This window comes from Lagopus leucura, unplaced genomic scaffold (assembly GCF_019238085.1).
Source record: "Lagopus leucura isolate 7727_CA_CO unplaced genomic scaffold, USGS_WTPT01 Super-Scaffold_100001, whole genome shotgun sequence".
In the NCBI taxonomy this organism is placed as follows: domain Eukaryota; kingdom Metazoa; phylum Chordata; class Aves; order Galliformes; family Phasianidae; genus Lagopus; species Lagopus leucura.
In genome coordinates, this window is record NW_024962262.1 from 3596297 (window position 1) to 3621444 (window position 25148).

At 42.1% G+C, this 25148-nt stretch overlaps 1 protein-coding gene across 4 annotated transcripts in view; it reads right to left on the reverse strand.

Annotated features, from left to right (window-relative positions):
• Positions 1–128: 128 nt before the first annotated feature.
• Positions 129–25148, reverse strand: part of SPATA13 (spermatogenesis associated 13) — a 57827-nt gene continuing 32807 nt past the window's right edge. For 3 of the 4 annotated variants that reach the window (XM_042868232.1, XM_042868233.1, XM_042868234.1), the window contains 9 exons: positions 15936–16072; positions 15319–15498; positions 14079–14264; positions 11615–11794; positions 10738–10970; positions 7972–8101; positions 7057–7429; positions 5212–5286; positions 129–4000 (listed from right to left, as the gene is read on the reverse strand). In XM_042868232.1, coding sequence (XP_042724166.1) covers positions 3819–4000; positions 5212–5286; positions 7057–7429; positions 7972–8101; positions 10738–10970; positions 11615–11794; positions 14079–14264; positions 15319–15498; positions 15936–16072 — 1676 coding nt within the window. In that variant the 3' untranslated portion in view covers positions 129–3818. Of the gene's footprint in view, positions 4001–5211; positions 5287–7056; positions 7430–7971; positions 8102–10737; positions 10971–11614; positions 11795–14078; positions 14265–15318; positions 15499–15935; positions 16073–18023; positions 18156–25148 lie in introns of those variants that run through there. The other variant, XM_042868235.1, reaches the window with a different exon arrangement.

Consider the following 25148-nt stretch of genomic DNA (forward strand, 5'->3'; position numbering starts at 1 on the left):
ACAGAAGAGATTTTGTAGCCAGTGTAAGAAGTCCAGCACTTCTAAAACTGTACAATAAAATTTTATAAGACACAGCTGAAGAACTTCAGCTGTACATTATTTAATTAAAACACGTACAACGAGAGGAAAACAATGGGAATGGAAGTTTGTACTTATTTCCAGAAAATAGATTCATTTGACAACGTTCCAAGAGTAAACAAACATTGTAATGCAATTACTTCAGAACAAATACACATGAAGACACTGCAGTCCTATACATTGTGTTTCAGCCGTCAACAGCCAACTCATCTGCTCTGTAGCCAAGACGCTTGATTTACAGCACATGTAACAGCACACAGATGGTGAGATGCACAAAGTAAGATAAAATGTTACAAAACACTTGTCAAAATAAAATACACACGCAAGTTCATCCCTAGTATTTACAACAAATAGTTTTAAATTAGAGATCGTTCAGAAGGCATCTCCTACACACTGATGCCACATATAGAAAAAAAGCAGAAAGGCGGTCGAGGAAAGGTACTGTGTTAGTTATGGCTAAAGACCTTTGGCTCCAAAACTCTGCTCCAATTATTTTCAAAAGACAGCTAAAACGCAGAACATTTAAGCAGTCTGTCTTTGAACTCCTTCACTACACCGACCACTAAAACTCAATGTGAAATTTAGCATGGCAAGAGCCACTTGTAAAACAATCGTATTATTTTATACATCAAATGCTCCCAGTTAGATGCAATTATGGTTTGGCATTATCCTAACTCAGTGGGAACACATTTGAAGACAATTACATTTTACTGCATCTCATGCAAAAAGTCTGAGGTTGTCTGCTCAGCAGGCCATCAGGAAGGCTCTGGCTGTGCTTTAGCTAAATGAGGCACAAGTATGCTTAGTAGTTGCCCTAGAACATTTGACAGTAACTTATAGCAAACAAAAGTGAGTGGAAAAGAGCTTTCTGAAGGTAAGTTTTGTCATCAGGAAAGTCAAGACTTTCATGTTCTGCTAAAGGACAGAGATGCTAGAGCTGAAAATTTTACATTTTATTAGCAGCTCTTTTCCCCACAGACTCTGAAATCAGACTGATCCCCGAGTAAACATTCGCCTTACTTGTTGGATAATGTAATCGTGTTTTTGTTTAACCGTAATTCATTTAAAAGATTATGGTGTAGTTCAAATTTGGCCTGCCTCCTTACATTTTATCAGTCTTGCTGTATAGCCAGCACATTCTTTGACCGACAAATATATAACCCAATAAAGTACAGTGTTGGTAGCCTCTTCAGCTATTGAAGATTGCAAAGAAAGACACAGAGGACATTATAAAACACATCTACAAGTAGGGCACTATATATAAAACTGTCCTGAGTAATTTGCACCATGAAACGTTTTCTCTTTTTGAAAGTTCTCTTAAGGGAAAAAAACAAAACACAACAAAACAACCTGCTGCATCCAAAACCACATACAAACATTTCTGTTCATTGTTAGGGCTAAGGCACCAGCACTACTACATGGGAGGAGCCTTTATGGGCACTGATGTGACAGAAGATACATCCCAAAATCTTTTCATCAAAGACAAAATTGTGAATCTAACTCTCACAATGTCTCCAGGTCACTCTGGGAAAGTTTCTGCATCTGAACTGCAATCCAACTTCAGATGTGTTTGCATCTGGAACAATTCTTTCAAAATGTGGATACGAAATATCTCCGCTTCCATGATATGTGCACTGCTTTGGTTTGCAGGCCTGAACACGGGATGTACCCGTGAAAATGAGTACGTAAGAAGCAGAGAAGGGTTGCTCAGTTATGTGGAAGGGCATGCATCTACACTGGCATTTGGAAGTCAGTTCATCAGTTTAAATTGAGCATGCCAAATTATCTCTTAGACAGCTTGTTTTAAACACGAGAACTGAACCCAGCCAGCTTTTGTCACCGTCCTTCTTGTGCGCTGTCTTTAAGCTGGGCTGTTGAAAATGTCAGTGCATATTTCCAGTTCCTAACTGTTTCAGGTCATCTTCTATCACTACAGAAAAGCACAAGCAATGAAGTTCACTATGGAGTGAACAATTTGGCTGAGCATCACCAGACTTTGCATTATTGCTGAGCTATATACACAAGGCATTTGAAATGTACAGTCGTCACAGATGTCATTTAAAATCAAAACTACAAACCTGCACTTTGCAGAAGTTGCAGAAAGTTACCAAATCATAAAACCATCAGAGTAGTGGGATTCAACACTGATGATAAGTAGAAAGTTAGAGGTAAGAATAGCAGTAGGAACAAATACATGTTTAAAATAAGGCTTTTTTTACATTGTTATTAAGATGCCTGGCTTCTAGCCCATTGTTTGTTCTTCATATATTACAGATTCATTACAAAGGTGATTGCATCCACTGTCAAAGAATACTCTTGGATCTACACTTATCATTTGATAATGCCCCTAATCAGCAGCATATGATAAAGTATTTGAAAGACATTCATAACAAATCAGTTCTGAAACATAAGGAGTCCTCTTTTCCTTCCATATTACCAATAGTCTTGCCATTCTTTGTGAGTTAGTGAGTAGAAATGATCAGTGCTGCAAATAGTGAGATCCTGTTTCTTCTTGGTGGCACTTAGAAGTTGTTCTTCCAGATCAACTCACAGCAATGCAGGTCACATCCTGTGGATGTGACCAGAGCTGACTTTTCTCCAGCCAGATCCTTCCCCTTCCAGCACAGGCCAATGACTCTGAGACAGAAATCCATCTTTGATCCACATAATTATTCTGTCCCTTCCAGTAGGACTTCTCTTTCTTTGTGAAGAAATCTGGTCACAACTCATTGTTGATTTCCAGTATAGAAGAAGCATGGATCCAGACTGTTCTGAGAACTTAATGGAGACATTTCCACTACCATTCATCCATTTTCTAAGTGAAGCTACATGAGTACAAAGTGTGTGGGCTAAGTAGCATAGCCATCAGTCAGCAGTCAGCTCGTACTGTCTCACCTCTGACATTGTACATTCACATTATCTCCATTAAAAAAAAAAAAACAAACTTTTTTCACAGAGAAATAAGCATACTGGGAATATAAAGAAGCGTCTCCCAGGCTAAGAAGTGCACAAGAAGTGATATAAAAGCTCTATACTGAAGAGTATACATGCAAGCAGTATATTGCTCTGACTGAAAGAAATCAGAGATGCCCTGGGCGCCTCTTGTATCCACTTGTATGCAATAAATGCACACATCTTTGTAGTCCATTTTGCACTCTCTTCATGTTTCTATATGACAGAATAAAACTCCCCTGTTCCAATCTGGAATATGGTAAGGCCCTGTGAGACATTCTCCTGCCACTTGGCAATTTAATAGAAAAAGACAGGAAGGATTAGGCATGTTATCCACCTGATTTTAATGGGCAGCTCTGCTTGGTTCTCCAAAAGGAGAAAACTCCCCCAAGATTCCTTGCTCACATACCCTTAAGGAAAAATCCCTCCCTGTACTAAATTTGGCCATCAGCGTAAGATTAAGAAAAATGAAATGTTACAATGATCTGCACAGTTCTATCATTACTTCAGCATAACTAAGAAACAGATCAAATACTGCTGCTTTAGAGTAACAGTAAGCTGTCTTTGTCCAAAGGAAACTGCTCTTCATTAGCAATGCTGACACTTGGCAACATTTACTTCAGAGCAGGGCTGAGCCACTTCATTATTCTTCTAGACAAAGTTTTATTTCTGGCTCAAGGGAGCCCACGGTTTTTCCTCCAAAACTGGAGATTCACTGAGCTTAAATACGCTTAACTGGGTCTCCAAGGTCCTTCCTTGGAATAAGTCTCTCTCCATGCTGGCGCCCTTCACTTTTTGAACGGGGTGAGTTTGTTGAAGGTATGCCAGAAGAGGGATGGCTTCCGCTTGGGTTCTGCCAGGGCGAAGACCTGCTGCTGTGGGATGCTGGTGGGCACGGTGATGTGGCGCTGATGGATGGGATGCAAGCTCTGGTGCAGAGGAGGCACAGGACACCCATTATAGCTTACACCTGGAACAGGAAGAGTTGAAGAAAGTATGAGACAGCTAGCAGAGTTACCAGCGAGGGGAAAAATTGAGCATGGCATCATGGGACAGATCCGGTAGTCAGTAAAGACAGAATTTATTTTGCCATGACATTACATGAAAGCACTACTAGGTGTCACCCTCTCTGATGCACAACCTTTTAATTGCTGCGCTTATTTGTGCTAAGAATAACACCAGTACAAATCACTGGTACAAAAAACAAGCAACCATTTCACAATGCCTGGCAACATTATCCGTATGGGTAAATTTGCATATATCAAAAGGGAGACGCTTAAAAAAGTAGAACCTTTTACTGTAGTCAACCCCCTGATAAGACTAAGTAAAATGCCGCTACCAATGAAAATATATTTCTTCATTTTGGGAAATATTTCTGCAGGCAAATATCCTTAGACTTTGGACCTGGATATTCTGAACAGAATCTCCTGATCACAACTTTCAGCCACTCCCCTGGTAATCCAGAGCGGTTTTACAGATATCTCATGATTGCTAAAGTGCTTTAAAATAGCATTAATCCCAGGGAATAGAGATTAATTTACTCCTTTACTCCTAAATTCTGACTTGGTCTGTTCCCACTTGCTCTATTTATTTTCTCAACACACTCAGAAACTTACTCAAATTAAGATTGAAAAAGACAAAACCACACGATTTCTGAGAGGGAAAGAATAAAAAAAGTTTCCAGAAAACCAAGTTTCTACTCCTTCACTGTGCACTTCTAAGTAATTAGCAAGAGAGGACAGCAAGGAACTATTCTGACTATGCTATTTATGAGCTCACCAACATGTGGCACGCAGAAAGCATATTAAAAACTTTTCAATAGAAAGCACAGAATTACTGAAGAGTAAATTGTCAGAATAAAAACAAAGGAAGGAAAAGGTAACTCTCATTTTTGATTTCCTCTCTGCAAACGCTTTCTTACAGCTGTAAATAAACCTCTTGTTCTTCTTCTCTGATAAAGAGATAATGGCAGTTTACTGTCTAGAGGAGAACGGGAAACTGACTTAGTAGGCAGTTCACAAAGGTGTTTCAGTTTGAAATTGGGCTAATGGGAATAATTCAATCTCCATGTAAACCCAAGAAGAAAAGGTAAAAGCTTCAGAAAATCAATCCCTGTACTTATTCCTGATAACAAACATGCTGCAACAAAATAGGAGCACAATGCCATTCCTAAACACCTACCTTTCATTTTTCCATGCCTTGACTTACGGGCGTTCTGCATGGCTTGTTTCTTCTGGTTTTCTGAGATTTCCATTCCTATGAGAAAGAGTAAAGAAAGGACATGATATGAAAATATTTATCTAATCATTGCTTATACTTCCCATATTTAATGAATTCATTTGCTGATCCACATGGAATAAAAGATGTGATTTAAAAGCTGGAAAAGCTTTCTGTGCACTGAGCAAATCCATGCTCTTATGTTAGATTAGCCTCTATGTATAAACTCAGTACAACACAAAGAAGGAACTATTGTAACTCCTTTGCACAGTTCTTGAACAAGACACTGGGTGGACATCATCTTCATACAGCATGTCCTCAACATGCCAAGGAAGTGTCCCTGGCAGCGCAGACATGGCAGAAGGCTATGGAGGCCAACATTCCCTCTACCCCGAGGACAGAGCATCCCATTGGGGCTGCCATCAGCCTGGGGTTGGATCCCACATTCCAGTTTCTCACATATGACATACATCAGGTATGTGACTGATGTGTGCTGAGTACAGACAAGGCAGACATCCACTGTGAAAGGCAGCCAAAGATCTGGCATCATTTGGAGCCCATGGACATGCACTTTATTTTCCTCTCCCTGCACACATGGCATTGGAGACACACAGGTATGTTATGCCAGCATGAGCAAACTACGCGTTATGTGATGTCTCTCCTTTCACTGATCTGTACTTGAAGAGCACAGAAGCTGCAATTCAAAAGCAGAATGAAGTAGCTGCTCTCATTCCATTCTGCCTTTCCCTGCATAGCTCTATGCTTTTAAAACTCCCCTTACTCTTTTAGCCCGAACTTACAGAGAACTTACTACAAATCAGTCTATTAACTTACAAAGAGCATTAAGCCATAATTTCGGGGTGTGAGGTTTCTTTTATTTTATTCTGCTTTTTTTTTTTTCCTTTATAGAAACAAGAAAACAGACAAAAAAAAAATGAAAGCAGTTTCATCAGCAGAGATCAGACCACTTTCTTAGGGTTACTATTAGTGGTTTGGAGAAGGATTTTCTGGATGTGGGCTTTTTTCATATGTATTCATAAAAGCTAAGAAAAGCGAGATATGGTTTGGGAGACAATGACCCGCACCAAAGTGTTTTTGAAAATAGAAGTAAAATGCCATTTGACGAGTGTGTATTTCATCTCAGAGCAGTTAGATTAGAGGCTTTACGCAAACTCCAGCAAGATAACTTACAAAATCAACAAGACAAATTTAAACCTGAGGTTGAGAGCACTGGCGCCCTTCCACTGGTTTTGGCTGAAGGAAGTGTTCACTTATGAAAAAAAAAAAAAAAGAAGAAAAACAAGTTGTCTTCTGGGTAATGGAGAAAATATCCAAGCTACTGTCACACAAAACCAGACAGATATTGGCTATTTCTACTCAACTATACTTCTTCTAGCTCAAGACACCTGCGTCAAAACAGGTACAACTACTATGGACCTGCTCAGCTCCACAGAATTGCATGACCCAGGCTTAAATAAGTGTTAGTGCTATTAAAACAAATCTCCTCATTATCATTGCCACTGCTACCTCTCTTCTGCAGCTACCCCTTTTGAGTTTCCCCACGCTCAGGGTGTTCTGGAGCAGTGTTGCCTACCAGGAAGGGAATGGTAACATGGAGCAGAATGGCACACGATGACAGCACAAACACACCTGAACAGGCTTCACTTATACAGCTAAAGGCCATGTCAGGTAACAGAGGCAACAGCTCCAGAAGGCAGAGTGCACATCTGCACAAAGCATAAAAAAAAGTGGAAAACAACATCCTCTTTTGTTCTTACTACCAGAAAGAGAGGAAATCCTTGCACTTACCCATTTCCTTATCTTCTCGAACTCTTCTCCTTTCACTTTCACATGCCTCCATCCATCTCTTCTTATCCTCCTGCTTTTTTGCACAGAACAAATGAACCTCTTCTGTTGCTCTGTTTATTATCTTAAAAGCATTCTTGACATTAATGTTAAAGTCTTTGTCTCTGCCATCCTCAGTGTCTACAAGTTTCATCTCATCCATGTCGATACGATCCTTATAATACAAGATGTCCCTTCTCAGTAGGTCCTTCTTACAGAACACAAGTTGATGGTCAAAGAGGAAGAAAGTCCTCTGCTGGCTTTTGCCTTGCTTTGATATTTTGGTCAGTTCTCCTGAGTGGATCAGTTCCGAGCTTCTGGCTAACACATCTGGTCCCTAAGATGATACACAGTCTTTAAGTAAGTAAACATTATTTTCGGATCTTAGCATGTGCCTAATCAGTCTCACTTCACTAATCAAGTCTTAACTCCATTTTATTGTATTTTAACTATTAGAGCTGAAAATGCCATAGAAAGTAGATAATCTCATACAGGTGAACTCAATAAAAGTGATTCTGGTCTGCTTTCTTTCAGCATAAATTGGGAGGACACTTGTTAAAGTCACTGAAGCAGGTTCAAGTTTGATAAAACAACCACAAATCTGGATGAGATTCTACAATCCAAGTACAAAAGAAAAATCCATTTTGTCATCTCCTACATGTCAGTGCCATCTCAAAGACATCTGATCGTGCACTACCTGCTGCTCTTCCTGAGCGATAAACAAAGTAACCAGTAACAAAACCACTGCAACTGGACTTTCAACTGAGCAGTGACCAGCTGAAAAGTAGACACCCACCAACGACCCTCCATGCAGAAGGACAGACCTTGTAGAAGACACTGCACGCAGTACCTTTGATCAGGAAAGGGTCTGGCACTTACCTCCCAGTCTACTATAGACACTTGCCAACATGCAATCTTGTCTATGCTTTCCAATCTTCGTTTTCGCTCATTGATTAGGCATGCCACATTCTTCATGGCCTCATAAGCAGCTTTTATGTTGTTATAATCACTGTGAAATGTAGGCATGTTTCAAAGATCACTTGTACAATGGGCATGATGCACTTAGAAAATGTGACATGGTACTCGAACTACTGTCCTGCATTTATCCTTTTACTCAAAGCACTTAAAGAAGAGACATGATTCTCAGCTATCCTCGACCTCACACAACAATCTGTACAGTGCACTGCTGCATTCTGTGCAGGAGCAAATGACTGAACTGGTGCAAGGAGGCAGAAGTAGATTAATGAATAGATATAGTGTCTCTACTGAAAGCGATGGTAAAACCCAAAACTGATTATACATTTCACCAAAGGGATTTAGAGGGATTTTATAGTGACGATCATCCCTTTGATCAAGTTTAACAGTTGCATTTCCTTCTTTTCATTCCCAGTGGCTGGGGGAACAAATGTGAACAAGGAAAGTTATGCAGGCAGAAAAGATACCAACAGCAACCTCAAACAAGTTGAGCAAGGGACCCAAGAGCCTGAGCACCAAGGAGAATTAAAGTGATAAAGTGGCCCATTCTCGTGGAGAAAGTGTGCGAGAGCCAAGGCTGTCACCTTCCCCCATCTGCTCCAGATGGAATTCAGTCTCCCGTTCTTCCTCCATTGCTCTGCTCCCCTCTTCTCTCCCTGAGCTCCACATATGCTTATGGCTCTCCCCAGCCAGTAGGCAGGTTTGGATTTCCCTCTGTATAGAATCCATCCCTCCTTCACCTTTCTCAAATAGTCTCTAAGAAGAAGGAAGGAAAGAGGCTTATTTTTTGCCTTACAGTCCCAGCTGCCTCTGTTCCATTATCATTATGACTCCTGCAGAAAAGGAAGCTGGAGGTATAGTATGAGACAGAAATAAACCCTGCCAGAACATCAGTGTCACTGTCCTGTTTATCTGCTTCTGTCTCCGTTCCTATTTTCATCAGCTGCTGCTGATGGATGCATTTCTTTACACATCTGCACTCAGTATACTCAAGAAGTGAGATGAACAACAACAAGATCCTCCCTGTGTCTGGGAGACGTCCCAGGGGTGACCACTGGACAGTCACAGTGCTACTCCTGTCCTTCCTTATCTCAGCTCCCTCTCCCAGTGTGTACATCAGCCCTCACTTGTGGCACAAAGCATGGCCTTCATGGCAGCCTGTCCACACCTTCAGCCACTTTAAGACAACAAAAGAAAAAGCCACAGAAGAATAGGCTGAATTTGAGCTTTGCTGAGGTTCTGTGTGAGTGTGGGCCCGTCTGCTTGTGGGCACCTCTGGACACTGAGAGCATGGCTGTGTCTGTAGGCACCAGAACTAAAGCCCTGAATACCAGCAGTCAACATCCCTTCTGGTCCCTAGCAAAAATGCCCTTGTTTCCAAGTGGAGTTTCCTGAAGGCTGAACAAGCACAGACTTCTGCCCACAAAGCATCACCTCAGGCTGCATTTGGACTTTGAGCACTGGGGTCACAGAGGAATATTTTTCTTGCAATTGTACGATAAAAAGGTAGGCATTTAAAGATAAAATCTTAATTTAGTCAAAGAGGTAATCAGCCTAGGAGTGTATCCGAAAGGCTAATAACCTGCAACTTCAGCTCTTACTTATCCCAGGTGAAAATCTAATGTCTGGTGTTGTTTCCCAAACAGGGTAGATTTAGGCTAGATATAAGGAAAAATTCTTTTACAGTGAGGGTGTTGCAGCAATGGAACAGGTTGCTCAAAGATGTGCTGGATCCTCACCCATACAGACTTTCTAGGCAAGGCTGGATCAGGCCCTAGGCAACCTGATGGAGCTGTGGTGTCCCTGCTCATTGCAGGGGAGTTGGACTAGATGGCCTTTAAAGATCCCTTCCTACACTCAGGATTCTATGATTCTATTCAATGATTCTAAGTAGTTCGGAGGAATGGAAGAAAAATCAATCGTCCCTTCTAGTATCAAAGCCTTCTGGTACACACCAAATAAAAAAGTATTTATTGTGGGTTCATGAGAAGAATTCTTTTATTAATTTATAGCTTTCCTTTTCTGAAGAGCTGTTACTTTTACAGTACTTTTCCTATCCTGTTAAGATCTCTTCTCTAGTTCTGTATTTTTCCTCTGATTTTCATCACTTGCAATGTTACACTGAGTGGTAAAAACTCAGCTTGTGTTTGGTGAGGAGTTCAGTTCTGAGAGAATGGGATCATTACGGTGAGCTTACAAATGAACAAAACAGTTGTTCTAGCATGTATCCAGAAAGCCCACTGATGTAGCTTAGATATAAAGCAGATTACAAAGAGTGCAAATAACAAAGATCCTCATATCAGATTTTTAATGGAACTGCTATGGAAATAGCGATCTCCAAGTATTCTGTATTTATTTTGGGGCAATAAGAATTTGCCTTGAAGTTACTGGGAGACTTGGTGGAGTACAACCTACTTTTATTGTCAATTTTTATCAGAAGGCCACAGCAACAAATGCAAGAATACCCAGGAAATCCCTGAACAACATTTTGCTAATGATTTTTTATAAAATTTTGATAATGTTGTGATGGGTCCAAGATGCCCATAAGGAGCTCCCCTCTATTGGAGTCACTGGTAGTTTTGCTCCTGATCTTGAGAACTGCTGCTTTGTCACCAAAAGCTTTCAGTAATTAGGTTACTGGGTAAAGGTTTGCCTTTTTAATTCTCTCACCTGTGCTCCTGCGTGGTGTATTTGAGCAATTCTGCAAGCTGCAGAGGGTATTTGCAGATTTTTTGAACAGGTGTGAGAAGAAAACCATCGATGGCAATGTCAATCATCTGCTGAAGCAAGCGACAGGCCTCGAAGAAGTGACGGTATTTGCCCTGTTTCATTAGTTTGGAAAGTTCAATGCAGGCACTGGGATGATTGTTACAATATTCTGAATAAATAGCAAAGCCTTCTTGCTACAAAAAAGAAAAAGTCAAAGCATTAACCGATGTAGTTGATTACAAAGGATGAAAGACATTTTTTGTAACAGCTGCTATATCTACTTTAATTGATTCATTTTTAATATTGTTTCTAAATTCAGTAACAACCAGCTTTGTAATTACACATAAATCTACCTTTAACTTCCAAAGCTGTGTATGTTCTCTGTATGAACACAGAGATAAAAGCTTTCATTAAGTCAGGATGATCAAGCTCATTACTTCAAGAAGTGCTTTTGTTTGGGGAATCCTTGAAATCACAATGACTTGACAGCTACATTTCTATTATGAATTAAGACTCCTTGCCCACCACCTTCAATCCTTATTTTCTTTAGGAAGTTACTGCATGCCCAAATAAGCGATCTGAGATCATTGCAGACAGTCCAGCTCATCTGTGATCACTATGGTTTTGAAATCGTGCACAAAGACACATACTTCCTAAAGAGGAATCTGAAATATTTAAATATTTTTAAATTTGATTGCAAATACTTTACATTCTAAAATGCTACCTGTTTAAAGCTCAACATTTGATAGCCACTTGTTAGTGAAGTCCCCTCAAGCAGTTATCATTTTCTGATCAGATTTTGTTCATATCATAAATAAAACCAACTTCTGCAACGTACATGTTGGAGAAAGCATGACCCTATCTCACTCAGATGAGGTTCTTCTTTGTTGTACTGTTTCTCAAGATCCTTCAAAAACTTTCTTTGGAATTTGTAAATATCCTCAATATTTCCAAAAATGGTGCTCAGCTGGGCTGTGGTGAACATTCCTGTATGTTTGCGACACTGCCGAATGTAACCCTGGAAACAACAAAAACCTCATCAGTTTGAAGATACAATAACAGTTTCTGCCCTGAAAGCATCCCATTCAACTGGCAAAAATCCAATGATTGACGGGCATGTGAGTGGTTTCCCAGCCATACAGACACGACTGGACAAGGAGATTGCAGATTCATGCCCAAATCGATTCTTCCAATGCAACATGCAACTACTGCTCCGGCTGCTGTGCTTTTCTGTAATCCCCTGTGCCATAACAGTTCTTCTTTACAGGAACAAACACTGAAACAATTAATATACAGACAATTTCTACCAAGGATAAAATACTGGTTCCTTAGGCAGCTGGTATAGGTAGGACCCAGTCTAAGTCAGGGAAGCAAAATTAAGGTCATATTATGATATGTTCAGAACATTTAGCTATTCTTCGCTGAAAGTACTGGTATAGTACAAGAAAGATTGACACAAAAATACAATTAGTTTTCCCTTTTTGTGTGTGCTCACTTGCAAGGACATTACACAGGTCCAGTTCCTTTGTATCCAATGGTAAGTAGATGCAAGTTCTACTCCACAGCATTAGGTCAGTAACCAGATCCTATCAGTGCTCCCACAGCCAAGAGGTAAACATGAGGCCAGGGGCTCCAGACTCAGCTGCTGTCACCATGCAGAACTTCAGCTACCTGCTGCTCTGGCTGTGCAGTGACAGGAGTGTGCAGAACAGCAGCTGATAGCACGAATAGCAGCTGTGCTCCATTCCCTTGTCAGTTATGGGTGCAGATGACTCCAAAGGGTAGCTGGTATGACAGGGGCTATCTGTCAGGCTGCTCCATGTGGCCGCTTCCAGGCAGGGTTCTCCCAAACAGCTTTGGGAGCAGACAGATGTAAAAAGCCTGCTATTGAGGTTTACCAGGAAAATAAGCTCCTGTGTAGCTCTTTAATGTGGACTGCAGGCACTTCTCAAACACAGCAAATTTCTCCTTCTTGGCTGCACCAGCGCTAGTGATTCATTCTAGTGCAGCACTGGCACATTTGGACTATTATCTGCAGCAGCTTTTCTGGCTCAGTCCTATCTGAGTGTATTTTCAGCTCATGCCTGCTTGCACCACCCTACAGATTCACTTGGAGGATAACAGACCATCTCTACCCAAAATGTTGAACATGCAGTACTGTTTCTATACTTCAAAAATGTGTATGCTCTTCTGTACAAAGCTCAGAGGAATGTCATCTTATTTGAAGGAGATATGTATTAGAGAAACACAACAGCAGACTAAAAGTTAGTAAGTTGGTACAACATGTAGAGAGCCCCAGAACTCGGCTAGCCATGGCACTGATGCAGCTGTGTGTACAAATTCCTCCCTCATCCTTTAGGCACTCAATCAAGCTTGCTATCAGAAGGAAACAGTAAATCTAAATGACAAAACTTGCATTTAAAGTTTTGTTTTTTTTTTAAAAGCCTGCCAGTTAACAAAAAAATTTTGTGTTTTTGTCTTCCCTTATATCTTTCCTCAAAAAGGCCTGATTCACTAAAAAACAAACTGCTGTCATGTCTACTGCGTGGTCCATGAAAGAACCTAGCAATGACTGAAGGATAACAACATAGCAAATACAGAGAGAACCAGCAAACTAAGTGTAGTAAGAACATCCTGTAGGTTGCTAAGCACCCATCCAGATGTTAACCACAAACACACGTGAAAAACAAGTCAGATGCATCACAGTCCACATCAGAGAAAGCAAATGTCAGTGAAAAGTATTAAGAAGCTTCTTGATGGAATGAGGTCCCTCATGAAAATTTGAATAATAAGAAAAAAAACAGTGTTCTCAATATTTCATGGTTCAAACCAATTAGTTCTTTAAAGACTTTGTAGCTCTGAAGCATCCAAAAAAAGTCTCTTTGCTGGAGAAAATCTCATCCAGAAAACATTCTTTTTGCACACTACTTACAAAAGGTTTAGTCTCTGAACTGTAGCAGATTCTATTAAAATCACTGTAAGTTCTCTATCTAAACCAAGTGATAAAAAGCTTTAAATAAACTGCACTTCCTCTCACTTATTACTATGGAAATAGCAGTCAGACATGCAAACTATTTTTTCCGTGTCAAAAGTGGAATGTTTTTTTTTTCAAAAAGGAAGTGGTGCCTTGTGGCAGCCTGCAGAGAGGAAAGCCTTACGAGGGCACAACGAGGATCTGACCGACAGCATTACAAGCACAGTTTAGAATATTGTGACATGGGAAACAATTCCCTTTCTTAACTTAGATGGGATGCTTTGCTCCCATCAAGTCAACTGAATGCCCTCAGCTAAAAAGTAAGTACCTCACAGATGTCCTTGAGATGCTTGATATAGACTCGTTCTGTGTTCATAATTTCCTGTATAACGTTGGTTCTCATCTGATCCTTGTTTTCAGCTATTTTCTGACGATGCTTGCTAATATCTGCATCTTGTTCTTCATCCTGGATACTATTGCAGTTTTCTGGCAGTTCTTCCTGATTAACTCGCAGCTGCAGCCACAACAAAGCAGAGCAGAGTAAAACAGCAAACTTTTACAAAACATGACAAAATCATTACAAACATCTTACAAATAAGAGATAACTTGTGACAGAAATGTTCCCATCCCTTCCTTACAAGACAGCATTCCACAGAAATAAAAATTCCCATTCTACTCACCAGATATTCAAATAATGTGTTGAGATTTTTTTTTCAAGTTGGTTAAATCCATGGCTCTCTACACCCAGCATCAGAGAGATGCATGTTGTGTAGCCTGTGTATCCTCCAGAATTAAGTTTATTTCTTGCCCTTACTAATAGTTAATGTGCAATTTGGGCCATACCAGCTTATGAGTAAAAATTTAAAAAGCAAACAACTCTTTCAAACACTTCAAAATATTCTTTTACTGCCCCAACTCCCTGTCTGAGTAACAGCACCTCCCTCATCCACTTTCTTCTGATTGTCCATTTTGTTTAGAGAGCTAAAGGCAGGAACCACCTCTTGCAGACTGCGCAGTACTTAAGTACAGTGTAGCCCAAGTTTCATTAAAGGCTCTCAAAAAGTAAATTAAATTAAATTATAAAACATAATTCAGTGAGATCACTCAAGAGTCACAATAACTTGGTTAAGTTCTGACGAGGAATCTCAGACTATGAACCAGACTCCTAAAGAAGACTATGGTAATAAATTATGCCATTTTACCAAGAAATCCCTGCAGTATCAGAAGCCAGCAGCACACAGCACAGCTTGCCCCAGTCTCTCACACAAACTGCTGTTCTCTTTGTATACACTCCTGGCTGAGCTTTCTGCTGTCCTCATTTCTACTAGTGAAATTTCTTTGACTACAAAAGGACCATACAAATAAAGAAGTGAGGAGCCAGAGGATCTGAGGGTACGATCCTCTACTGCATTATAATGTGGGAAGTCACCATGAGTTACACCTCTGGTGTTTGGATGTAAAGATGCTGAAGATCTGCCCCTTCTTTTGGACTTAACACCATGGTCTCCGCCATGTTCTACTACAAGGACCTCATGTATGAATGGTGCAAAAGCAACAGAGATACTAACCCTGACAAAGCTAGCTGGAAACCAGGCTTCTTTGTCCTCATTTCTTCCCCACCACCAGTCTTTGTTGGAAGCTTCCAGGACTCTAATGACATCTCCAGCTTTGAAGCCCAGCTCTTGATCATCCATAGTGACATGGTCCCAGAGAGCTTCTGCATAGACAATGCTGCCATCGCTTATCAGCTGAGATGAGAAGAGAAAAGGGATGTGAAGGACAAAGGATAAACAATGAACTATTTATAAATTACCAAAAAAAAGATCAAAACATCTCACCAGGGTGCCCAAGATTCATCCTCCTAGAGGATAAAACTAAAATTCTGGAATTTCAGAAATCTGTGCATGCATCCATTAGAGTAAGAACAAGCAGAGTCCTACTGCAGAGCAGCTATATAGCTAATGAGTCAGGCTTCCAGTGAAGTGTTGTCACTGTGCTCTTCCCTTGGCATCTCACCTTGCACACTGTCCGAGGCAGGATACCACAAATGCTGGATACTTCATTATGATGGTTACAGCCATTACCCTTTTTATTAATAAGAAACCACCCACGTGCGGAAAGCACGCACTGCACCGTGTTAACAATGCAAAGATTCCCCAGGATGGAATGCAACCCAGGACGTTACCTCATTGATGGCGAGCTGTTCCCCTCCAGGCTGCAGGTACCTCGGTGTGGCTTGGCAGAGCTCTTCGTAGCTGTAATCTTCCTCACTGCCATTGTCATCCACCAATGCTGAAGATTCGGTCCCGCCATCTGCAGCAGCTAAAACAAAAGGCAGAACAGCTGTTTGTGCAATCATTCTTACACAAGCATCTATTCCAAAAACAAACAATGCGAGAGGAATCTCTTTGGAGTTGCCTCTGTTACTATGAATATAACAGTAACAATGAAAGCGTAGGGTTCACCGGAAAACACTCTTCAGACATGAATTACTTTTTACTCTTCTTTGTAATTTTCCCTTTTAGCATCTGATGAAATAGAGACGTTCTCCTTTCTGTGTGCAAAAAAACAGAATTACTTTTTTTTTTTTTTTTTCACTAAATCCAGAAGAAATGCGAAATAATCTGACCCAGAAGAGAGGTCTGGGTGCAGTTACCACCACTGCCAGTCCCTGGCTCTGTCATATCCCTGACACGTTCCCCAGGACACCATCGAAATGAGTAAGCAGCCCACATCTTGCAGGCAAAAACAAGTCAGAAACAAGGTGAGCTTCATCGTGTCTCTACAGCCACAGAAACCAAGAGAAACAGCAAGGAAATGACTGTCTCTGTGCACACGAAAATCTGGAATTACTACATAGAACTTCACAGAATAGTTTTATTATCTGGGGCTCCATCTCCAGGTGAGAGGTCCTGGTGGCTATCATCTCCCCTTCACAAATGGAAAGGATTGGTTTGGGGATCAATAACACTGGTTGACTCCAGTCCACATGGCTCAGAGCCAGACCCATGGCTTGGAAAGCCAGCTGCAATGCAATGTCCAAAACAGTTCTGGGGGTGAGCATGAAGCGCTCACGATCGGTGTCTCACTGCTCAAATGCACTGCCTGGTTAGTCCTTAATTTATCTCCACAGGTTTACTCCTAAGGTTGTCCCGAACTAAGAATAACCAGAAAGTCTGAAGATCACGCAGTCCTCAATATCCAGTCAAAAATAATACCTAGAATGGGGTGCTAGTGTTGAACTCCTTTTTTCATGTCTGCTGTGTCCCAGATAAGCAACGCAGCAACCCAGCATCCCTCTCCCTTCCAAGGGGGAGGGATTTCTTGCCTGAATTCTTGAACCTGCTGCTCCCACCCACTCATGAGGCACAGCAGCAGACCCTGCCCTGCCACGCTGCCCTTGCTTTACCCATGTCACAAACAGACATATTATCAGTTATCTATTTTACGGTGAGGATTACTTCAACCCCCACTTCTGGCTGCTCAGACCATTACAAGCATATTTGGTCAATTGGGTGTTGATGTACAAGAGATCAAAACTGAGAGCCGCACTCATTAAATAAAAAAGAAGAGTTCTGTTTTCTTTAAAAGAGGAAAAACATGCCACGGTCTCGATGTAATGCAACACAGCTATTCTACCATGCTCTGCTACCCACTGGCACTTTAAATATGCACTCATGCTGATGGCATAATAGCAACAAACAAGGATGGGGAATTCCTTCTTAAAAAAAAAAAAAAGCAAGATTTTTTTCCTAGGGACTCGTAAATCTGAGCACTGATAAACTTCTCAAACACACCCTGTAAAACATATTACAAAACCTGCAAATAAATAATTCATGAAATCAATGTTTAGCTTATAAATCAACAACAAAAACAACACCTGCATCATCGCAGTGATCCCTTATACATTTCCTCTGCAATATCAGTGCTGCCTGCTGGTTCGTTCTGGCGGGGATGGCACACGAGGATGGCACACCAAGACATCTCAATTCATTTAGCTCCAGGTGAAAAATGGCTGCGATTTTGGGGTTGATAACTGCTCACTGTTCCTCGGCAAATCAACCAGTTCACACAGTCTTTGCAGACAGGGCTGCGCGCCGCAGATGGGCAGCTGGAAACTTAAGGATGCTTCGGAGCGCTCCCACCTCCCAGCACTTCGACCACCGGCGTCACCATTGGCTGCCGCGAGTGACACGGCGTGAGCACAGCCAAGCCCCCCACCTGGCACAACCGCCTCATTCAACACCGTAAAAAAAGAAGAGCGGGTACTCACTCGTGCCCATATGGAGGCTCTCCAGACTCCAAAACCGTGCCATTCCCCCGCGGGCCACCATGCTGACACCGGGGTACCTGGCCAGGGCTTGGGGAGCTGCTCACGAGGGCCCAGCTCGGACCCGTAGCCGCCTCGCCCCGCCGCAGGCTGCGCGGGAGGCCGGGGCTGCGCTGCCGGGGGAGGAAGTGCCAGAGCGGCGGCGGGAGGCGGCCCCGCAGCGGCGGGGAGGGCAGTGTGCCTCGCTGCGATCCCAGCCCGGCGACTGCGAAGGGAGCGCTGGACGGAGCGGGGAGTTCCTGGAGTTCCAGCGGTTCTAATGTAATCAGCCCACCGCTGTTACACCACACAAGCAGAAATCAACAATGAAGGCCTTTTTTTTTTTTTAACGTGGCTGTTGGAACTGCCTCACAGCGAACTGCTGTGTCATTACGCAGGGCAGCAGAAGCCAAAAGGTTAAGGCTGCAGAAGACAGGGAGAAAAGGGAGGACGGAGGCATTTTCTCACGCAGATGGCAAGCAGGGAGCAAAAACAGGGCTCCCAACAGCAGTTACTGGCTGCAGTGCCCACCATCCGCACAGAACTCCCTCCACCTACAAGCTCCCTGGGCACTGCCTGGGGCCGCTCACCCTGCAAGGTGCTCTCGCAGAAACCCAGCCTGCCCCACTGGACTGGAGGCTGAGAGGAAATCCCTTCTGAACTGCCTAACTTCCCAGTCATCTCTTGCTGCTTAGTGGATTGCAGTAAGCTACTCTGTATTGCAAGATGCTGACATCTACCTTCACGTTCTTCTCACAATTGGTAAAAACACAACTGCAAAGACAGAAACCAGCTAGGGAAACATTCAGGTACATCACCGTGCTAGTGAAGGCTTCTCACTTTACAGCAGCAGAAAACAAGCTCTCTGCCATGCCAAAACCCCTCTTGCTGAACTGCCAAAGGGAAACCAGATCAGACACCACACCGTTCTTACAGAGGAGAGATTAGAAATCATCTCTGGAAACCAGTCATCCGATTTGACTCTTGCAGAGTGGCACAGAAGTGCGTGTTTGCCTGGTGACTCATCAGCACTCCATGGGCTGCTGCCAGGAGGAGCCTGCCCTCCTCCCCTGCACAGTTCCCAGCTGCGTGGCCATGAACACAGCTGCCACTAAAGCTCTCCTCTGGGTGAGCTTCTGGTGGGCTCATATCCTCACAGATCAGCCGAGGACAGGCAAGGGCTGCCCTTGCAGTGGCAGACCAGTTAGTGTGTCCTCACACACTGCTCACCACCAACAACACTGAAAATGCTGCGTAGAGCACAAGTGCTGCAGCAGCAGAAGCTGGATTGCCACCTCAGGGAAGTCTTGTTGTAGGTACCCTCCTATGTTTGCTCCCAGCTCAGTGGTTTGATGTTACCAAAGCATGCGAAGTTTGAACCCTAAGTTTTGGTTGCCTTAAACAATTTGAACAGACAGTAGGAAGTACAGAACATATAATAAATCCCACTTCATCCTTTTCTCAATATTCTATTGAGGCTTTGTATAAGAAAATGTCATGGGACCCACCCACCCTAGGGCAGAACAGAAGTGCCCCCGACCCACTGTTCTCTGACAGCAGCAGGCAGCAGACGCCTAGGGAAGAACATAAAACCAGATGAGGCATGTAATGGTGCTTTCTAATGTACTCCCCTACATCCCAGCTATCTGCAGATCTGATTCCTCCTGGGGCAGATGCGGTATCTCAGTGTTTAATGAGCCAGTATTTTCAAATCACTTTCTGCATTTCTGTAAGCTTTTGGGATCTGACGTATCATGTGCAGCAGTTAATTTTGTAGTTTAATTTTACAGAACATGAAAACTGTCTTTTGTTTTGAACTTAACTACCTGAGACTTTCATTTAGTTCTTACATCATTAGAAAAAATAAAAATTCATTTTTCCCATGCCAATCAGTGTATAGACATTTATTCTCCTGTTGTTCTTTTTTCCAAGCTGAAGTGCCCAAGCCTAGTTAATCACTTTGCATAGAGGCAGTGAATGGATTTTCCTGTCCTTTTTGCCTTTCTTTCTATTGTCCCTTGTAAGAAATGCTTTTTGAGGTGGAGAGGAGCAGGCAGATGGCCTCCACATGCCACCCCAGTGGCACAATCAGGCTTTCTGTTTTGTTCTCCATTCCCTTCCTACAAATTCCCGCCCTTGTATTTACTGTTTTGACGGTTACTATGCACCGAACTGACATTTTCTTTATCTGTAGAATCACAAGGCAATTGCCTTCAGAAAGTTCAAAGTCCACCCCTCAGTAAGCCGGGCTTGTTTTCCTTCATGTGCACTACCTTGCTTTTATCAACACCAAATTCTACCTGCTGACAGTGAAATCCCTGCCATGAAACCTTTCTGCTACTCTGTTCAAGCAGCTTGTGTTTTCACTGCCATGAATAATGCAGCCCACATGCAAAAACAGTAAATTCATCCCAGACCTCCCTTTCTACATTATCTGTGAAGACACCAAACACAGAAGACTGATGCAATCCTTCACATGTCCACTCATGATCTCTCCCCTTTAGAGAACCAGTCACCTTCCTCCTCTCTCAGTGCTTCATCACTCAGTAATGCATAGGAAGACCTTCCCTCCCATCTCCTCTAAGAAATGCACATTGACTCTTCTTTATAAGAGTCCACCATTCTGTTGCTGTTACTCTATTATAGTTTCAAAGTACTAAGTACAGTATTTATATATTCTATGCACTGTTATGTCAGATTCACAAGTCTACTGCTCACTGGATCACTCTGGGTGCTTTTTTACCAATGGGTATATCATCGCTGCCATCAGTTAAATTTGGCCCATGAACTACCCCCCAAATTCTGTTTCCTCCAGCCTGAGTCAACCAGCTCAGCTGCAGATATCCATAGAGTAAGATGACACATACCCTCAAAGAGCTGATATTTTATCCTCCACACACCTGAGGAATGACTCAAGAATTGTTTCCCTTCCTGTAGGTTTCCTGCTTAGCTGCACTAAGTAGTTATTTACAGTGCACCTAAAAATGTAGCACCGTTCCCCATTATACTGCTTAAAACACACAGGAGCAATTTCAGTGGTGCTGAGGCACAGGCTGCCAGAGAAGCTGTGGATGTCCCATCCCTGGAGATGTTCAAGGCCAGGCTCGATGAGATCCTGGGCAGACCTAGTGGCTGGCAACTCTGCCCATGGCTGTGGGTTGGAATGAGATGATCTTTGAGGTCCCTTCCAACCCAAGCCATTCTACAATCCTACGATACTATAAGTCTCCTTTTATGACTGTGCTTGCTGCCATTGACACTTCTCTGATTTCCTTAGTTCGTCACATGTATTATCATTTGCATGATCTCAGGTGGTTCATAATTGAATCTTGTTATGATGCTTTTCCTGCTTTGGCATGGCAATACTAATCCATGGATCCTGTGACACTTGCTGGTGCGATGAACTTGTTAGTTTTTCTTTAATACATTAGAGACACTCTTTCACTGGTACAACTGCCATCCCTATATGTTTGCACAATGGATGTGCTCTGCTAGCTATCTTCCTTCGACCACATTTATTATATACCCATATGCCATGTAGCCTCTTTGAAAATATGTGTATTTCTCCATCACACTTTTAAATGTTCACTACAAGTGGCGGGGTTTCCTGTTTTTCTGAATTGTTTTTAAGCAACATTTGTCCAACAGTTCCTATTTTGCAGTAGAGTTTTGCCATCTTCTGCCCCATCCGTTATTTCAGGATCACTTAAATTGCTTGTAAAGGATGTGTTGTCCCATAATGTGTATTAGTTCATCTTGCCAGCTTTCCCCTAATTCTTTGTTTGGAAACTACTCTATAATCTCTTGATTTGCGTGTCAGTGGCCTGCTTTTCTTTTGCTTCAGAAAACAAAGGATCTTTTCATTTCAAATATTCCTCTGTTCATAAATAATCCAAATCTCCTTTTTTTTTTTACACCATTTTTCTGCAAGAAGGTGCCTGAAGTTACAAAGGCCTCTCTGTCTGACACTGAGCACACTATTTGGCAGCATTTCAGATAATTTTACCATTGAGCTCCTCATCTCCTAGTTTTCACCTGACAGCTTCAGTCTGCTTCCTGTCCACTGCCATTCCCAGGGCACCTATCTGCCCCACAGCAGGGAAGGGGATTTCATGATGCTACTTAACCTCCTGTTTCTGTCTTCCTGCCTCTCTGAGCTTTTCAGAAGGCAGCAGCCACCAAGGAGCTGCTTGCAAGATCAGAATGTTCCACCCTCCTGCTGACAGTCACAAACATGCCACCAGTGCACAACCTGGCAATATGCATTTCCTGCTTTCTCACCTACTTACATTCTCACTCTCCTGGGGAGCAGGATAGCAAGGACATAGTAGTAACCTGCAAACTGTTTTCTCGGGGAGTGATTAATAACATCTGCTTATTCATTTCCATGGCCAATAACTTACTTGGGGTGGCTTTTTATCTGAATGGTGATAGGAATAGAGAACCTGAATACCTCCTCTCCTAGTCTGCTTGTGCCTCAGCTGCACTCTGCACAGGCTGCACAGCTGCTCAAACCCAGCCCTGATGAACTGTGAAAGTCCTGACTGAGCTGTGAAAACCTTGATGGTAGCTGAACGGTAGTGTGGGCAAATAAAAGGATGTATTCATCTCAATAGCAAGATCTACGTTTCAACTCAGCATCTAAACTCCCATTACAATTAACATGAATTGAACAAGCTGAGAGAGGAATTCAGTCCACTCTAAGGATAGTCCTTATCAAATCTGCTCTGGGGGAAATTACTAAGGGCTCCCATCAGTTGCTTTAACTAGGTACTTAGGCCCATTTCAAGTATTTTGGATGATAGGATTTCCATATCATGAAAGGAATAGGTTGCCCATAGGTTCTTGGTCTCAGCTGCCAGTCCCGTGTGTAAACTCAGGTATCCCTGTACTGGGCACCTGGGGTGGGCCACTGAATCAAGCCCCAGACCTCCACTGCCTGTGAAGGGTGTTTGAAACTGTTACTCTCGTGGAGATAGTCACATTTGGAGTAAATTGAGCTGAATCCCACTCCACCTACTCAGAGCTGAGGCTATCTAAAGGGGTTCACAAATGAATTCAGCCAAATTCAAGCCCATAGGGTATAAAAAAGACAGAATTTCTGAGATGTTAATAATAATTTCTTCTATTGTGATAATTAGTAACTTCATATTAATTTAAAATTGTAATACTATAAGCAGATAAGTAGCAGTAAGAGTCACAAGGGAAGTTTCCTTTACGTCTTGGCTGTTTCTGACTCCTACAGCATGAAGATTCACCGTCTTGTAACTGCTGATTTTCTAAAAATTTAAATCTCCAGTTCTATCTCCCACTGATAAAAAGTAGCCGTGCAATATATTGGGCTTTAACTAGTCAGTAAAATAAGATACTGCTGGTTTTCAAGGCTTGGGTCTAGAATTTCTGTCTATAATAAAGGGCTTCTGTGTTATCAAATTTCACTGTACATGAGCAAACAAAAAACTCTCACATGTTCAAAGACAAGGAAATGCCTTGTGAATTTAAAAGAAAAAGGAAAGAGACCAGAATGTGTGACACTAGTCACTTCATTTTCTATTGGAGCTACTTAGAATATCTGTGCAATAGCCCTTTAATTACAAAGCCACTTGCTTTCCCACTTGCCTTCAGGGCTTTCATTAAAGAAGTTTTTCCTGTTCAACTTCTATGTTTATTATAACAAGTCATAAAAGTCCCATCTAGTATAATCAGTATTGCTTCACTGTCTTGAAAACTGGCAGAAATCTTGCTTTGAGCACTCATCATCCTGATGCTTGTATTAAGGAGAACAGCTATTCTAAAGCTAAATACCTGGAAACACACTACCCTCAGGCAGGTGTCTAGGGTAACTAATGTCGTTTCATGTGATTAACAAAATGGAATAGATAACTCAAAAAAACCCCAACAATTTATTCTCTGATACTTAATTTCTTTTTTTTCTAAACAAAATCTGTTCATTTGTGGACAGTCTTTGGAATCACAGACTGAGATCCCACATGGTTGCAACAAGGACTGCAAAAGGAGATGCAGTTCACCTCTATGCCCAGTTTGAATCATTAAGTAAGCTGAGATACCCACAGCAATGACACACCCCACACATGGGTTTTACAGTAGTTCCCAATGTTTTCCTATAATAAAAATGGAAACACTAATATTGTATATATAACATACCTCTTTGCCATAGGAAGCAAGTTTGAACTCTTTTTCTTGGAGAGCACCTTCTGCAGAAAACTGCCTAATATTTAGGAAGAAAAATGCAGTTTAAAATGTTCTATAAACTGATCTGTAGCTGACAGATTTTTGAGCAGAATTTGGATATTACCCAATGCAAATTTAACTTAGAATCATATAAAGCAAGTACTGACTATTAAAGATAAGTGTAATTTTACCAAAGAAACATTGAAAAATGCTTTTTGTTAGATTTCCTGCTTAGAATCATAGAATCATAGAATCACCAAGATTGGAAAAGACCTCCAAGATCATCTAGTTCAACTGTCCACCTATCACCAACGTTTCCCCACTAAACCATGCTCCTCAGTAAATCTAAATGTTTCTTCAACACCTCCAGGGATGACCTGACCACCTCCCTGGGCAACCCATTCCATTACCTGACCACTCTTTCAATGAAGAAATTTTAACTATATTTTATTTAACTGTATTTTAATCTGAACCTCCCATGGTGCAACTCGAGGCCATTCCTTCTCGTCCTATCGCTAGTTATGCTGGAGAAGAGGCTGACCCAACCTTGCCACAACCTCCTTTCAAATAGTTGCACAGTGATAAGGTCTCCCCTGAAACTCTTCTTTTTCAGACTAAAAAGTCCCAATTCCCACAGTTGCTCCTCATAGATTTGTGCTCCAGACCCCCCACAGCTTCTCTGCATGACTCTGGACACGCTCCAGGGCCTCGATGTCTTTCTTGCAGTGAGGGGCCCAAAACTGAGCACAGTACTCGAGGTGCAGCCTCACCAGAGCTGAGTACAGGGGGATGATCACCTCCCTGCTCCTGCTGGCTGTGCTATTGCTGATACAAGGCAGGATGCCATTGGCCTTGTTGGCCACTTGTGCACACTGCTGGCTCCTGTTCAGCCAAGCA